The sequence below is a fragment of the Phyllobates terribilis genome, unplaced genomic scaffold, assembly GCF_046119375.1.
Source record: "Phyllobates terribilis strain yellow unplaced genomic scaffold, ASM4611937v1 Scaffold_5__5_contigs__length_657084704, whole genome shotgun sequence".
In the NCBI taxonomy this organism is placed as follows: Eukaryota; Metazoa; Chordata; class Amphibia; order Anura; family Dendrobatidae; genus Phyllobates; species Phyllobates terribilis.
The window spans coordinates 251,664,806-251,683,237 of NW_027362765.1; the positions used below are offsets into that span (position 1 = coordinate 251,664,806).

The window sequence follows — 18,432 nt, forward strand, 5'->3', positions numbered from 1 at the left end:
AGTGGCATGCTTCTCTTAATGATTTAGCCACATCGTATTCCAGCAAACCTGTTCATTAAGACTAGCATGCATGATTCCAGTCTTAAAGGGGTTGTCCACTACTCAGACAATCCCTTTTCAATCGCTGTGTTTATCCAAAGTAAAATAATAACACCTATACTCACCTGTGTTGCTGGCGCTGTTCCAGTGGTGTCGGCAATGGCTTTCCCAGAGCTCGCATGACATAACAATGTCACCGCTTCACTCTCCCCTTTTTTGGACAAATCAGACATCCAAAAGGAAGTGAGAGAGCAGCTGCAGCTCTCGCTCCCTCTGGATGTTAGTTACGTTCGAAGGAGGAGACTGTAAAGCGACTGCTAATTGGCCACAGGGTTCGCGTGATATAACAATGTCACGCAAACAACGGGATAGCCAGTGCCAACACCGCTGGAATGGCGCCAGCAACGCAGGTTAGTGTAAGGCCACGGCCACACTATCTGTATTTGGTCAGTATTCAGTCAGTATTTTTTCTCAGGAGTGGGAGCCAAAATCAGGTGAGGAACAATCAGAGAAAAGGTATAATAGAAACAAGTCACCAATTCTACATTTATCACCCACTCCTCGTTCTGGCTCCCATTCCTGAGAAAAAATACTGACCGAATACTAACCAAATACTGATAGTGGGGCCGTGGCCTAAGTGTTATTATTTTACTTGGAGAAAACAGAGTGATTGAGAAGGCGCTGTCCGAGTACCAGATAATGCCTTTAATGAAGTGTGGGGAGTAGTGAATATTCATGCTCTTTAATAACGGGTACACATGACCGCCGAGTCGCTGCAGGAGCTGGCAGTGGGTACAGGGTGCGCGCTACTAAGGTGAGTGAATGGTCACTGCTCCCCACGCACACAGTCCTGGCGTGGGGAGCAGTGACTATTCCGGCACAGCATCTCACAGTGTGAGGGCACATGCCATGCGCGGCTCACACAGTGAGATCAGGGTCGGCAGCAGAGCAGGACGCAGCGCAGGAACAGAGAGGAGGTGAGTATAATTGTTTATTTTTTTGTGTGCATCGTGATGGGGATCAGGGAGTGCCATGCATATCAGGATGGAGGGGGTGCCAAGCATACCAGTAAGAGGGATGAAGGGTGCCATGCATACCAGGATGAGGGATAAGGGGTGCCATACATACCAAGAAGAGGGATGATGGGTGCCATGCATACCAGGATGAGGGATGAGGGGGTGCCATACATACCAGGAAGAGGGATGAAGGGTACCATGCATACCAGGATGAGGGATAAGGGGTGCCATACATACCAGGAAGAGGGATGAAGGGTGCCATACATACCAGGATGAGGGATGAAGGGTGCCATGCATACCAGGAAGAGGGATGAGGGGTGCCATACATACTAGGATGAGGGGTGTCATGCATACCAGGATGAGGGGTGTCATGCATACCAGGATGAGGGGTGCCTTGCATACCAGGATGAAGGGTGCCTTGCATACCTGGATGGGGATCAGGGGATGCCATGCATACCAGGATGAGTGATTGGGATGTCATGCATACCAGGATGGGGGATTGGGGTGCTATGTATACCAGGATGGGGGATTGGGGTGCCATGCATACCAGGATGGGGGATTGGGGTGCCATGTATACCAGGATGGGGATGAGGGGTGCCATGCAAACCAGGATAGGGATGAGGGGTGCCATGCATATCAGGATGAGGATGAGGGCCACGTATAACAGGAAGGAGGGAGCCATATATACCAAGATGGGGGATATTAACAGAATTGGGGGACATTACCCCTATAACAGTGACAGCAGCAGAACCCCTTCCCCTTAACAGTGCATCGTGACCATGTTTTTTGCTTAAATTTTTTTTCCCTCTTCTAAAACCTAGATGCGTTTTATGGTCCGGTGTGTCTTATAGTCCGAAAAATACGGTAATCATCTTTTCTTATATCCCCCATAATCAGTACCTAATTTCAGTTCTTTCCAATAGGAATACCAGTATACAGTACAGTCTCAGTTCATATGACTATATTGCACTGTTTTCTTTCTAGAGAACAGCATTGTTTTGAAGTCCCTGAGAAATTCTTCAGAAGTAGACAAGGATCGCTTGAAGTACTTTGTTGACAATGGAGAGTGGCATCCATTGGAGTTAGTCATGGAAGAAAAAACAAAGGATGGCCGCTCAACGATCTTATTCTCGGTATTTAGATTGTTTATTCCCATCTATGTGTTTAACTAGGTTTCCTTGATTCAGTAGTAAAACTACAACTTACTGTTTCCTACAACATAATATGTTTTTGATAAACACCTTTAGTCCACCCTAAAATAAATACATAAGAGTTGCAGAAATGAGCGGTATTTCCCACGATACAGATGTTTGTATTGTGGGAAATATAACCTTCCAGGAACATAACTAGGAGGCCCCATAACTAAATTTGGAATGGTACCTGATTTTACGCAAACCATCTGCAGGAGCAAGTGCAGAATATCAAAGCTAATGACTATCTTGCTCTTAAATTTGTATATATGGCCTTTCTTAAGGAACAAACATAAAGCCATATCTCCCAACCATCCTAGATCCAGCGGGACATTCTCAAATTTGGGGAACTGTCCTGCATCAGTTCACACATTGCATAACTTTCTCAGGCTACCTGACTGGGCAGCAGAGACCAGCTCAGTAACAGAGGAGTAGCGATGTGACAACACACACAAGCAAGTAGTGACTTCAAACAGTGTGTGTGTGGGGAGGGCATCATACTGAGTGGGGGGAGGGACTGTAGGGTCATCATACTATCTGTGGGGGGGTTGTGAGGACATCAGCCTGTGTGTGGGGGTTGTGAGGACATCAGACTGTGTGAGGGGATTGTGAGGACATCATACTGTCTGTGGGGGGTTGTGAGGACATCATACTGTCTGTGGGGGGTTGTGAGGACATCATACTGTTTGTGGGGGGTTGTGAGGACATCATACTGTGTGAGGGGATTGTGAGGACATCATACTGTGTAAGGGGATTGTGAGGACATCAGACTGTGTGAGGGGATTGTGAGGACATCAGACTGTGTGAGGGGATTGTGAGGACATCAGACTGTGTGGGGGGTTGTGAGGACATCAGACTGTGTGAGGGGGTTGTGAGGCCATCAGACTGTGTGAGGGGGTTGTAAGAGCCTCAAACAGAAGGGGTGGGAAGTGAAAGGGCATCATACTGTGTAGGAACACTTATGACCTACAGTAGGAGCAATTCCGTGCAGGCACATGGCGAGCTACTGGAAGTGGCCCTCTTTCCTATCTTTTAATGTTGGAAAGTATGCATAATGCACACAGTGATGTCATAGTGTTCAGTAAAGTTACAGCTAATTATAATCAAAAAAGGTGTCCACACTATACATTGCTGTGCATATGAGTATAAGTGAATCAAAAGGTTTGGTTTATAGAATGATAATAATCTTCTAGTCAAACAACCACAGCAATATTAAAAGTTATAAATTTATAAATGGTAAATTAATACTAAATTAATACTAAAGTAACAAGACAGGACAATAATAAAAAAGAGCCTTACACTGTGAGGGACTCCAGCTGATACTTAATTTACAGGCAATATGTATTTTCTCAGAGAGATTTCAAGGTGAGTTATGCTTAGCAAACTGGTAACACAACCTAGTTGTAAACAGACAAAAGGCAAACACTGAAACTGGCAGCTATGTATGAATTATAGGGAATAGTCATTGTAATGCAGTCAATAAAGAGCTTATTTCCAATACATAGTGAATAGTGTTTAAGCATGTGCTGAAAAGGAAAATAGCAATATCAATATGGAGACATTGCCTTAAATAGAGCTGCCAGAAGGCAAGTGTATGCTGAGCCAGCTGTCCCTCTACCCCAACGCACGTTTCGTGTCCATCTTCCTCAGGGGCTGCCTTAGTTTCTCTGCACATTCAACTTTAATATAGTCTGTGGCCATAAATCAGCTGAGAAGATCTCAGAAAAAGACAGAGAACAAAGAGGTATAAACTCTCCTGTTAGAGTATGTTCACACGTTTTATTTTTGCTGCAGAAAAAACTGCAGAGTGTTGGCAGGAAAAACACTGTGTAAAATACCTGCCTTTTTTACACCTTTTCGTTGTTTTTGATGCATTTTTACTTGCATTTTTTCCCAATCCATTAGAATGGGTGAAAAAGGCTGCAAAACACTGAAAGAATTGACATGCTGCAGATTTAAAAAAAAAAAACAAGTGTGTGCACGAGACTTTTAAAATCTCATTCACTTTGCTGGTACTGTAAAATGCAGCGTTTTTGTGGCAGAAGAAAAACAACAAAACACACTGCAAAAAAACTGATAGCCGACTTTACACTGATAAATTAACCTGCAGATTAGCCCCATATCTGAAGTTAATAGCGTTAACTGACATGACAGATTCCCTTTAAAGTTAACTATGCAGGAAACCAAGAGCCTATAAAAGCAAAATGGTGCAAAATGTTTGGGGAAACCCAATTCCAAAAATAATTATTGGCCCAAAATACATGTATTCACTTAAAAAAATGGTCCAGAAAAGTGGACAACTCCTTTAATATCCTTTTCTTGGTCTCCCAGTGATATATATTCAGTATTTCATGGTCATCCATTGTCATTTCGGCACCTCATCTCTAACTACAGGCCGGCTGGGAAAGGTGAGAAAGACTGAGGGTAAGGCTATGTGCCCACGATGCAGAAATGCTCAGGATTTTTTCCTGAGCGTTTCTGCATCTCCCTGGCAGAAAAAACACATGCGGACTGTGCATGCGGATTGTACATGCGGATTGTACATGCGTTTTTCCTGCCAGGGACAAGCGGAAGTGAAGCGTTCTTCACATGCATTTCCACAAGCGCTTTCCAAGCGATTTTAGCATCACTTGGAAAGTGCTTGACAACTTGGTTACACTATATAAATCCATGCAACCGGCATGGATTTATATAGTGTGACCGTAAAGAATGGTAAAAAATAAATCTATACTTACCTTCTGATGGCCCCCGGAGTCTTTATCCGATGCGCCTTGGCTTGCCGGCAGCTCGCGGTACACTGAAGGACCTGCCATCACATGACTAAATGACGTCAGCACAGGTCCTTCAGTCCACCGCGATCTGCCAGCAAGCGAAGACAAGGAGACCGGGGGCCGTCAGAAGGTAAATATAATATTTATTTTTTATTTTATTCTTTTTTTTACAGGTTCTATGGTACCCGGGTCCGGAGGAGAGTCTCCTCTCCTCTAGACCTGGGTACCATCCGCACATTGAAATGCTTGGATTCCGCATGTACAGATCCAGTGATGCGGATTCCATGCGTTCCAATGCAAGTCAATGGCGACGAAAATGCAGCGCTTCTGCAAAATAATTGATAGTGCTGCGTATTTTTCCGCAATGATAATCCGCAGCGGAAATTTCCACAGCATGTGCACAGCACATGCGGATTATCATTGGGGAACATGGCAGACCTTCTACCAAGTGTTTTTTTAAGCGTTTCTGCAGCAAAATTGCCGCTGCAAAAACACTTAAAAAACGCATCGTGGGCACACAGCCTAATGCCACACCTGTCTAGTATTTTATAGTATTTTCTAGGTTTCATATATATTCAAAAACATTACAAAGTGTAATAATTGAAAAATAAAAGGCTCACCTCTTAATGAATTCGGTACATCTCAATTCTGCACGCCCAAGATTGGCGTACAAAACTTCAGTGTTATGTAATTGGGGCTATATTGTTATTACGTTGTACTAAGCGCAGAAAACCTTCTTTTTTCATTAACAGGCTCCATCAGTCTCTATGGGTCTCAGGTGTTTGCTAAACTACAATAACTTTTGTAGTGGTGTGATGACATGTTATGTGGCAGTGTCTTTAAATTGCCATGGACCATAGTTTTACTCACATTATGCAGCAGCCACTGGATGACATATTCTAAGGACAGTATAGAGATTCGAGCACTGGTTAGTGCGGATTTAGACTTTTTATTTTTGTAATTCCTCAGGTGGTCATAGAGAGGGAATCAAGTCTTTATGTACTTGCCTTAATCTTACCATCATTGTCTCTGATGCTTCTGGACCTGTTAAGTCACTACGTTCCCAAATCATACAATGAAAAAATCAACTTCAAGATCACTTTGCTCTTGGGAATATCTGTCCTCATGCTCCTACTGAATGAATTCTTGCCTGCATCCTCTGATGATCCCCCTATTATTGGTAAGACAAGAACTAATAACACACTTTATGTATTTTTACACAATGTTTTGTATGTTCTCAAGTAAAGCTTTGGAGCTTTTGGATATATAAATCTTGGCCCTGATTCATGATTTGCATTATTTTTTAGTCACTTTCCTTTTCTGTCTTTGTATTGTGGTGTTATTAACCAAACTGAGTAGGCAAACAATGTGAGTCTTTAAATATCAGAAGAAATTCTATATAGAACAGGACTCAAACACAAAGACTTCTTATACTCATTGTAGAGCATTTAGATATGTATTAATTTGCATCCTTGAAGCACGTTTCACATTTGGCTTCCTCACAAGTGGCACCTTCTAAGGAAGTCAAATGCAAAACCACTTCAAGGATGTCTTAATGTCCCTGCATGGTAATAGGATTTGTTCCTTTGTTTGCTCCACAGCCTTGTTTTATATGCCTATCAGATATGTATGCCTTACACTGTTATGCTGTGTTTAGAAGTGCTGGTCTTCACACCACTCTGATATGGTGATTTACTTTGTATTTTCTCTTATATTATGAGACAATACTGTTTATAACCTTGCTGAGGGGTGTGAAACACATTTGCACATTAGCTTGAGGTTTCGTTATTCTCTTAGCATTGACAGAAAACATTTTTTGACCTATTATGCATATATCTGTATTATGGTATTGCAGCACACCTTTCTTCATTCTGTTTCTGTATCATGCAAATTACACCTGGATTTTTTATATGGTAAATGAATAAATATTTCAATTATGATCTACAATGAGTATTCTAAGTCTTTGTGTTTGAGTCTTGTTCTACATAGGATTTATTTTGACTTGTAGTATTAGTTGTCGTTTTTGTTGCCAAATTCTTCTTAATAGTGAATTCATGAATTTGGAGCAGAAGTCAAAAATAGTCTTTTTTTCCTGCCTTGAACTGAATTGCAACTTTTTGTTTTACAAAATGGTGCAAAAAATGTGCCAAAATACTGGCACACTCAAAAATAAACCAGAGGGGGATAGGAGTTGCACCAAATTTTGTGACTCTTTAAAAAGTCACAATAGATGAGGCTTCAGAACACTATCAACCTGCAGATTAACCCCATATCTGCAAGTTATTAGCGTTTTTTTACATGACAGGTTCCCTTTAAATCTGTAGCATGTCCACAAGGTATTTTGGTGTCTTTGCAGATTAGTTACATTTTAGAAGCATATTTATTTAAAAAGAAAACAATAAATTAACATAATATATATTAACAGAAATGAATAATATTTATATCCAATGCAAAAATTATATATATATTTTTTATTGTTATTCATATAGCTATTCTATTAGTTGACAAGAAAATATTAACAAATGTATTTATTTGGCAAACATTCCTTTGTGTGATCACTTCCATCGACACTTCTTTAACCCCTTAACAATGGACCTCTTTATGAGATTAAAAGGAGTTATCTCCTGTTTGTATCTTCAGGAGCGCACCACTCTCCCACCTCTCAACTTCCTGCTTGCCAGGAGGCAATGCGCTCCTGAAGATTGACAGTTTGGGCCGGTGGCAAAGCTGAGCGGACACGTTTGCTTCTGCAGAATGAGCGAAGCACAGGGTCACAGAGTCTGGCAGGATGATGATGTCTGTAGTGCGCTGTGGCACTATATAAATCAGTAAAATAAGTAATTAAAATCTAGCCATCTGGCCAACTTCGGAGCACTGCTTGTAAGCTGTATAGCAAAAAGCTTGGAAGCTCGCTCCATGTGCCTAGGAGACTGGCCACTTCTGAGATGGCTTGTAACCTTGGCAACAACTGTACCCTACATAATTAAAAAAAGGCTTTCCATTCTAGAGGTACATTGCAAATCTGCTTGTTTTTCTGCAGCTTATTAAGCCCTGTTCATGGCAGAGGTAAGGGCATTTTTAGCCCCATACTGCTGTTGGCATCTTATCAGCACATGTTATGGAAGTGCCAGAAGGCTTCCCTTTTGTAAACTAATTAGATGCTGCTTTTGTTATTGACAGCAGCATCCAAAGTGTTAAACAGGCAGGAATGGAGGAACCTTCATCAGTAGACTATGTTCATGTAGCGTTTTAACCTACAGTCAGTGGCTCCATCGGAGCTTACATCAGAAGCCTTGGAAAAGGGTATTAGGACATTCGCACTGACGGGGCCTTTGATTGTAATGAATTGGTTATTGGTGATCTCATAAATCTGCATGAATCTGACTACAGAACTTTTATATGTCTGGGCAGCTTAAATCCCAATGTTATTCTGATATATGTTGACTGCATTTATAGGGTTCCCCTCTGTTTTGTTGCAGTAATATTTTTTATTGGTACAATGACTCTCATGGCTATTGGGATTATAGAAACCATCTTCGTTATGTACATTGGAAGTAAAATTCTAAAGTCAGATAAAACGCCTGGAGGGACATTGCCATTATATCAAGGTAATGTAATCATACTTTATATGGATATGGAAGATGATGTTCCAAGGGTGTCCTGGGGTTAATTTGCATCTTTTTTCAAAGGGGTAGTTTGAGATTTTTAAGAAACATACAATACAAAAAACATGTTAAATTAAAATAATGAAATATAAATGCCTGGTAATAGTCAGATGTCCCCAAGTATTATTATTCCACTTTTTTCTTAATTATGTGTTTAATTTTACAATATTCAAGAAAAAAAAAAACTATGATTAACCTACTGAACCTCTGGCACACCAGAGCTGACGTTCCAGTGATCCCTACAAGTCCAGCAGCAGCAATGGCCTCACATCCATCATTCATGTATCTGCAGACAATCACTGGCCTAAAAAGGACTCTGTCACCTCAGAAAATTCTATGTATCTGCAGCTAAAGGGTTAATCTGCAGGTAAATAGTGTTACAGTGGTGCCTGGCTGCTTTAATGTAAATGCACCTGCCAGGAGAAAATGAAATCTCGGTCCGATTTATATGGTCGTTTGACTGCACTCTAAGGGTATGTTCACACTAGGCGTTTTTTTTATGCAAATTTTCAGTTGCGTTTTACAGTACCAGCAAAGTCTATGAGATTTCAGAAATCTCATGCACACACCTTGGTTTCTGTGTCCTCAGTATTTTGTGCTTTGCATTTTTTTTGCACAATAGAACAATGTCACTTCTTTCAGCGTTTTTCACCCACTAAAATCAATGGGTGGCGAAAAACCCCTAGTGTGAACGTTTTGCTGTGTTTTTAATGAAAAAAAGCAAGCACAGTAGTATGTGAAACCCATTGATTATTAGGATTTTTTCTTCAAATTTACCATCTTGTCTTGGTCACCTGAGATGGCAGTTTGGATTAGCACAGTTTAATTAAATTAGGAAGGAGTACAAAGTAAATATTGGCCAACAAGGGGTGAGATTGAACAATGCCTAAGCAACTCAATGGCAGACCAAAGTGTGAAAGTAAACCGTGTCCTACAAGCTCAATGCTATGCCAGTGTCTTAGGTGAACATTTCACCTCCCCACTGTTAAATTTGTAATTCTGGTTAATATGGTTTCATATATGTCTTGCATTGGTGACCTGTGTTCAGGCTTCTGTGGTGGAAGCAAAGCTGAACTTTGGAATCTAGAAAAACGCAGCAAAAACACTGCAAAAATACGCACCAAAATCTGCATTTTTGACACTGCTTCTTTCCTGCCAAGAGATCAGGTTTTGCTGCAGAAAAAAAAATGCTTATTGTGGACATACCCTAAGTGAGAGAAGACAGTCTAGTCTGTCTTACAAATGTCCAAATATCAAGATAAAATAAAACAAAGGGTTTTGAGCCCTCGCTGCCACTGTGAAGTAATAGTATGCCGAAGTGTGGAAGTAATCTGAGAAACTTCAAGGTTAAGGTGCAGAAAAGGGTTCAAATTTATACCCACAATTCTTTTTTAGGTCCAGAATTATTGACTGATAAATTAAATGTTTTCCTCTCTAAAAAGTCTCTCGGTAATGATGACTTTATAAATTATACAATACCAGTCAAAAGTTTGCACACACCTGTTCATGCAAATGATTTTCCTTGTTCTTATTGAAATGTGCACAGTCTGTCCACGGCGACTTTTCAACTATGTATTTCAGAAATATATTGGTGAAATCATACATCTAGTGTCTGTTAAATGCTGCCAGTGGATCAGGTAGCATGTATCAGCTGTCATGTTCCCTTTAAGCATTTATTTGTGGAATCACATGCCTTCAGAAAGCATTTGCAACCATCTGTGTTTTGAAGAGACAGTGTTGGTACACAGGTCCATACAGTGCTGAGCCCCATCCTATTCCACAACTGTTCTAATAACAATATGTCAAGAGCCACTCAACTAAGTAAAGAAAAATGACAGTCCAGCATTACTTTAAGACAAGGTCAGTCAAAATTGCTAGGACCTTGAAGGTATCAAGTGCAATCTTGGGAACCATCAGGACTGTCCCAGGAAAGGAAGACCAAGACTTACCGTATTTTTCGGACTATAAGATGCACCGGACCATAAGACGCACACAGGTTTTAGAGGTGGAAAATAGGGGAAAAGTTGTAGGCCCTGAGAACTATAACTCCCAGCATGTCCTTCAGCTCTTATGCCATGCTGGAAGTTATAGTTCACCACACATTTGTCATGTGGTTGCTCTGATGAGAACTATAACTCTCAGCATGTCCTTCAGCTCTTATGTCATGCTGGGAGTTATAGTTCAGCACAGGAGAGGTACAGTGTTTAATGACATGTGCTTTTTCACTTTATACTTTACTTCTACCTTATAATGCTTGCCTCTCATTCTGGATAGGCCGGGAGCGGGGTCACATTGGCTGGGGGCTGCGGCTGTGGCTGCGGAGGGGGCTGTGGCAGCAGGGGCGTTACCCAGTGAGTGCAGCCATGAATTCACTATGGCAGCGCTAGACATCAGGAGGTGGGCGGTCTCCCATCCAGATCACGTGCTGCAGTGATGTTACTAAGAGGCAGGGCCGGGGCAACACAGAACAGCACAACACACAGTCATCCCCGACCCTGCCTCTTAGTAACGTCACTGCAGTGCGCGATCTGGACGGGAGACCACCCACCTCCTGATGTCTAGCGCGGCCATAGTGAATTCATGGCGGCGCCCACTGGGTAACACTGCTCCATCGCCGCCACAGCCTCCCCCCACATCACAAAAACAGTACATTTGGACCATAAGACGCACCTCCCTTTTCCCCCAAAATTTTTTGGGAAAAGATCCTAGTTACTTACCGGTAACGGGATTTTACAGAGCCCATGACAGCACCACCTGAGAGAGGGTATCCGCCCACCAAGGACAGGAACCTACTGAATAAAAAGGCGGTACCTCTCCTCCGCATCAGTTTTTTGTTTCAGAGCATGAGAGGGCCTCCGAAGACAGGTTAATACATAACCACCACCTCAACATATGTACTAAACACCTTAAAAAAAGTGCACACCACAGTGATAAAGGGGAGGGAATTAATAGGGTGCTGTCATGGGCTCTGTAAAATCCCGTTACCGGTAAGTAACTAGGATCTTTTCCCCTTCTCCCATGACAGCACCACCTGAGAGATTTATAGAGATTAAATACCAGAGGGAGGGATCACCGCTTGCAACACCCTTCTACCAAAGGACAGATCAGTAGAAGAGGAAAGGTCAAGACGGTAATGTTTGTAAAATGTAGCAGGGGATGACCAAGTTGCCGCCTTACATATAATGTCGATGGGCACATCCGCCTTCTCAGCCCAGGAAGCAGCTACCGCTCTGGTGGAATGGGCCTTCAGGTTCTCAGGAACCGGCAGATTGCTAGAAGAGTAGGCTAAGGTAATAGTATCCCTGACCCATCTAGCTATGGTCCCCCTTGTAACCTTAAGTCCTTTCCTAGCCCCCTGAAAGGATATAAATAAAGCGTCACTCTTTCTCCAGGCTTTTGTCACTTCCAAATACTGGACTAACACCCTCCTAACATCTAAGGTGTGAAGCTTATATTCCTCAGAATCCCTAGGATTAGGATAGAAGGAAGGGAGAGTGATTACTTGCGACCTATGGAACTTGGAGGCTACCTTTGGAAGATAGGCCGGGTCTGGTCTTAAGATTACTCTATCCATACATACTTGAGTGAATGGATGGTTAATGGATAGTGCGTGTAAGTCACTGACTCTACGAGCTGATGTCAGGGCCACCAATAGCGCAGTCTTTAAAGTTAAGATTTTTTCTGAAACCTTCTCTAAGGGCTCGAAGGGAGATTTGGTTAATGCTTCCAGAACTAAATTAAGGTCCCAAGGAGGCATTCTTGGAACAGGAATAGGTCTGGATCTATGACAGGCTTTAATAAATCTAATGATCCATCTATTTGCTGCCAAGTCATAATTATACAGTGCCCCCAGAGCAGATACCTGTACCTTAAGAGTACTGGTGGCTAGTCCCATGTTTAACCCCTTCTGGAGGAATTCTAGTATGGCCTCAATAGGAACCCTCCCTTTGGCAGACTGACCCGAGGTAGACAAGAACTTAGCCCAGGTTCTACCATAGATTCTAGTTGTTATCGGCTTTCTACTTGCTAGAAGGGTAGTAACAAGATCTGGAGAAAACCCCCTTTGCGTCAATAGCGACCTCTCAAAATCCAAGCCGTCAAATGCAGGCCCGCTCTTTGGGGATGACAGACTGGGCCCTGCCTGAGGAGATCCGGGATGTCCGGAAGAACCCATGGATCTGCTTGGGACATTCTCTTCATCCAAGTGAACCATGGTCTCTTGGGCCAGAACGGGGCGATCAATATAACCCTCGCCCGTTCCTCTCGGATCTTCCTCAGGATAGTAGGGATCAGTACTAAAGGGGGAAAGGCATAAGCTAGAGTGAAATCCCACTGAATCTGCAGCGCGTCCACCGCAAACGCCCCCTCTTTTGGATTCAGGGAGCAAAAGGTTTCGGTCTTCCGATTGTGTCTGTTTGCAAACAGATCTATCTGGGGCTGTCCCCACCGATCCACAATCTGCTGAAAAACGGCTGGATTCAACTCCCACTCTCCTTGTTTCAAGATGTGACGACTCAAGAAATCGGCCTTTATGTTCTCTTCCCCTTTTATATGCAGTGCCGAGAGCGTAACCAGCCGACTCTCGGCAAACCTGAAGATCTGATCCGCTATTAACATCAGAGGGAGAGACCTGGTACCCCCCTGATGATTGATGTAGGCGACTGTTGATCTGTTGTCTGACATTATCCTGACGTGAGGACCCTGAAGAACAGAACTGAATTCTTTTAGCGCGTTTCTGGCTGCCAACAGCTCTTTCATGTTGGAAGAGAGGCTTGTCTCGCTGTCCGACCAGACGCCTTGTACAGAACGATCCCTTAGGTGAGCTCCCCAACCTTCCGCACTTGCGTCTGTTGTAATTGTATCCGACACCTGGAAGGTCCAAGGAACCCCCAAAGATAGGTTGACCGGAGATGTCCACCAGTCCAGGGAGTTGATCACAACATCTGGAAGAGATATTTTCCCATTCAGGCGACCTTTGAGCCGCCTGTCCGCTGCCAGAATCTCCTGTTGAAGACATCTGGAATGGTGCTGGGCCCACTGAACCGCCGGAATGCAAGACGTCATTGTACCCAACAGAGACATTGCACTCCTCAGGGTGATGGTCGGATTGCTGACAATCTGAGATGTTAGGGATCTGATCTTCAGTTTCTTTTCCTCTGGCAGCAGACAGGTTTGGTTTTCCGAGTCCAGAATGAGACCCAGGAAAGACTGAACCCTCTTTGGTTCCAGCCTTGACTTCTCCAGATTTAACAGCCAACCTAGGCGTCTTAGACTGGCCATGACGTCCGCCAGGGCTAGAGCACAGAGTTGACTTGATCTGCCCACTACTAAGAAGTCGTCCAGATAAGGGATGACTAAAATATCTCTTTCCCTCAAGTGCGCTGTGACCTCCAGAATGATTTTTGTGAAGACTCTCGGCGCCATGGAAATGCCAAAGGGAAGAGCTGCGAACTGAAAATGCCTTACGTGCCTGCCGAATTGTACAGCTACTCTTAGAAACTGTTGATGATCTGGCAAAATCGGGACGTGGTAGTAGGCGTCCTTCAGATCGAGGACGCACATAAAACAGTCCGGAAATAACATCTTTATGGCTGATTTTATTGTTTCCATCTTGAAAGGCCTGTAGATTAAATGGTCGTTCAGTCTCTTTAAGTTCGCAATGGTCCTGAAGGAGCCGTCCGGCTTCTTTATTAGGAAGAGGGTCGAATAGAATCCTCTTCCTTGCTCAGGTGCAGGTGTTTCCACCAGAACTCCTTTCCTGAGCAGAGAGAGAACTTCCTGCTGTAAGGCTATCTGTTCCACTAAACCTCTGGGGGCTGATATTTTGACAGTGTTCTTGGGCCTGCTCTTGAACTCTAGTGTGAGCCCCCTCCTGATTATCCCTAAGATCCAAGAATTGGATGAAATTTTCTTCCAGGCAGGCAGGAAGTGGGACAATCTTCCTCCCACCTGGGGGGAACTGTCACTTAGGGGCTTTCTTATTCTCGGAGGAGGGACCCCCAAACATGAAGCCTCTGCTATACGGCTTTCGGTCTTTCCAGCTACCTTGGTCTCTGGGAGCTTTACTGCGGCTGTATTTTCTCTTCCGAAAGGAACTGTTAAATCGGGAACCAGACACCGTGGGAAATCCATGTTTTTTGTCTGCGGCTTTATCTAGGATGTCATCTAGACCTTTGCCGAACAAGAAGTCCCCCTCACAAGGGATTGAGCACAGTTTAGACTTTGACTGCACATCTCCTGGCCAGCTCTTGAGCCATAGCGCCCTACGGGCTGCATTAGAGAGGTTTGCAGACCGGGCAGCCAGCCTAACTGAATCTGCCGATGCATCTGCCAGGAATGCAGCCGCTCCCTGCACAAGAGGAAGGTCTGATAGAATTTTCTCCCTGGACACATTCCCCCTGATCTGGTCTTCCAATTGTTGAAGCCAGATCATCATAGATCTAGCAGTGCAGGTCGCTGCTACTGCCGGATTAAGGGCCCCTGCTGACGACTCCCAGGTTTGCTTAAGGAAGGACTCCGCTTTTTTATCCAGCGGGTCTTTTAAGGCTCCTAAATCCTCAAAGGGCAGAGTGGATTTTTTTGAAGATTTTGAAATGGCCACGTCAATCTTAGGGGTTTTGTCCCATTTAGCCGCATCCTCATCCTCAAAGGGGTACCTCCGCTTGGAGGATGACGGCAGCTGACCCTTCCATTCCCTTTCTATCAGAGATTTAATCCTGTCATTGACCGGGAATGAGCGTCTCCTCCTTTGGTCTAAGCCCCCGAACATAACATCCTGGACGGTTCTGGGCACTTTGGTATCGGTAATACCCATAGTCCCTCTGACGGCTTTAACTAGTCTCTCAGTATTATCAACCGAAAAACAAGGTCTGCCCCCCCCATTATCCTCCGAAGACTCCGATGACGATGAGGAGTGATTAGAGGAGGAAGGCAGTTCTCTCGTAAAACGGGACTCCACTGATTCCTCTGATTCTGAAGAAACTAGTTTTCGCTTCTTCTTTTTGAGTGAGGTTAAGCCTCTTAAAGACTCTCTGACCTCTGTCTGGATTAGATCCTTTAATTCTAAAGAAAACCTGGGGGACTCCTCTGCAATGGTTTTCTGAATACAGTCTGAGCATAGGTTTTTGGCATAGGAGGTGGGAAGACCGATTTTGCATAAAGCACACTCCCTGTTTTTATTTTTAGCACTACACTTCTTCGCCTCCTGCCCCAAGAAATAAAAGGAGAAGGAGGAAGAGAGAGAGAGAGAGAGACGTTATTCAAGGTGAGACTTTCACGAAGATCACTCACCACACTGCCGTTCAGACTAGGGTACCGGAGGCGGTGGTTGCCGTTCACATGAGGGCTCCCATCTGGCGGAGGTGGACTGACGAAGTCTTTTCTGACCAGTCTTGCCGGAACTCGTACGCCCCTCACTGCTGTGATTTTGTCGATGGGAAGATTCCCGTTCCATTTGTTTGAGCTGCTTGCGCTGCTTTGATGGCTGTGGCTGCTGCTGTACTTCCTGTGGCGGTGACAGCTGCTGCCCAGGTGACTGCGGTTCCTCATTCATCATGGCGGGGATGCAGACACCGCCATCCTGATTGCTCCCCATCCTTAAAAGCAGTAGGGCTCCACCTCCTTTAGGCTCCTCCCCTTCCGGCAGCGTGCTCATCTCTTTTTCTTTTTTTTTTTTAATTTTAGCCAGCTGGCGCGCTACCCGCAGATCCACCTGCCTCTGCGCGTGCGCAGCCCAGCGGCACCCGGCGCGCTTGCAGCGGGATGACAGCTTCCCACCCGCGCATGCGCAGACCCGGTTTCCGGCGCACTCCGTGATAGGGCGCGTCAGCAGCCCGGACTTCCGGCGCGCTCCGTCAGAGGGTGCGACGCGACCCCCACGTGCGCAGCCCGGAAGACCTGCCGGCGCGCTCAGTTCATCTTTGCGAGGCGCAGACCCGGCCGCAGGCCCCGGCGCACGCGGGGAGGCATCCAAAGGAAAACAGCACCTCCTCCCCACACGCAGACCCGGGCAGCAGCCAGACGGGCTGGGAACAGGGACCATCTGCTGCTTCCACGGCCTCCAGGCCGCACCGTCCATAATCCAGGTACGTGAGGTACCACCTGGTGAGGCTCCCATCAGGGACAGGAATCAAAAACTGATGCGGAGGAGAGGTACCGCCTTTTTATTCAGTAGGTTCCTGTCCTTGGTGGGCGGATACCCTCTCTCAGGTGGTGCTGTCATGGGAGAAGGGGAAAAAAATGTGTCTTATGGTCCGAAAAATACGGTACTCCGCTGCAGGGGATAAGTTCATCAGAGATACCAGCTTCAGAAAATGCAAATTGACAGCGCCTCAGAAAATAACCCTCGTAAATGATATACAGACATCCTGTAGCAAACACAGCTCAACATGAACTGTCCAGAATAGATTGCAAAAAGCTGGTCTCTATGGTTGAACTGCTGCAAAGAAGCTACTGCTGAGAAGACTTATTTGGATCAAGCAACACAAGGACTAGTCATTTGATCAGTGGAAATCTGTACTGTCATTGAGGAGTCCAGCAGCAAAAGGAAAGCGAATGGTTTCTACACATGTGGTGCCCACTGTGAATCATGGAGGGAGAGGGGTGTGGGGTTGCTTTGCTGATGACACTTTTGGCAATTTATTCCATATTCACGGCACAGTTACCCAGATTGGCTAAAACAGCATTCTATAATGACATGCCATTCCATCTGGTTTACACTTAGTGGGAATATCATTTGTGTTGCATCACCACGATGCCCTAAAGAACACCTCCAGGCTATGTAACCATGGGGAGGGATGGAGTACTGATTCAGATGACATGGCTCCACAATCACTCGACCTCAACCGAAATTAGTTGTTTTCAGTACCTCTGATATCTTCAAGACTGTTGGAAGGCCATTTCAAACAATACCTGAAGAAGCTGCTTGAGAACGTGCCAAGGGGGGAATAAAGCGGTCATTGGAATAAAAGGGGGTACATTGAGGATTCTAAGGTGTAACACATATTCTGGTTTGTTTCACGTGTTTCTTTACTCAATTCCATATCTGATGTTTCATGGTTCTGCAGCTCTGGCACTGGAGGACAGTGTAACTTCTGAGAAGCAAGTAATTGGTTACTAACAATTGCTGGAGGAACGACGTTGGAACAGGGCAATAACAGAAGATTTAGGCATTAGGTCACCTGTAATGTTGTATATAATTGTCTCACTTGTAAACCTCCAACAAAAGTTTTGAGGTAATATGACATTATTTATAATAGTGTTACGTGTAAGGCAATTTGTTGCTTTTTTTCCCCCCTTCTCCTCTTAAGGGCTATTACTGGAGTCTTGTTCCAAGGAAGTTCAATTGAAGGAAGAGGAGCCAGTACTGGAAGATGGAGTGGTCTCAATACTAGAAAGGATTTCCAGAGACATGCACTTGGTAAGGGAACAGATCCTGTCTCTGCAAAGCACGGAAAAGATGGAAACCAAACGTGAAAAGCTGCAGGAAAAGATAGAGAAAATGGTGTTCTACTGCCATCTTGTGCTTTGTTCTGCTTTTTATATCATTATTTTTAGCAAATGGAAATGGTGACATACGTGTAAGTTAAGGATGTGGTCTGCCGCATCAGGGTTTTATTGCATGTATATATACACCAATGTCTGCTCCACAACTATAGATCATGTCTAGATTAATTGCACATAAATCTGTGATGCTCACTTGGTGTTTAAAACACTAAATAAAATTCTCCAGTAGCAAGGAATACTGAGCACA

General features: G+C 44.3%; 1 protein-coding gene across 1 annotated transcript in view; it reads left to right on the forward strand.

The window, feature by feature from the left end:
* LOC141271099 (5-hydroxytryptamine receptor 3A-like) overlaps nucleotides 1–18,410 on the forward strand; it is a 57,175-nt gene extending 38,765 nt beyond the window's left edge. The window contains exons 6-9 of the mRNA XM_073681201.1: nucleotides 2,040–2,188; nucleotides 5,986–6,196; nucleotides 8,496–8,624; nucleotides 17,990–18,410. Of these exons, the coding sequence (XP_073537302.1) occupies nucleotides 2,040–2,188; nucleotides 5,986–6,196; nucleotides 8,496–8,624; nucleotides 17,990–18,252 (752 nt within the window). The 3' untranslated portion in view covers nucleotides 18,253–18,410. The remainder of the gene's footprint in view (nucleotides 1–2,039; nucleotides 2,189–5,985; nucleotides 6,197–8,495; nucleotides 8,625–17,989) is intronic.
* Nucleotides 18,411–18,432: the final 22 nt, after the last annotated feature.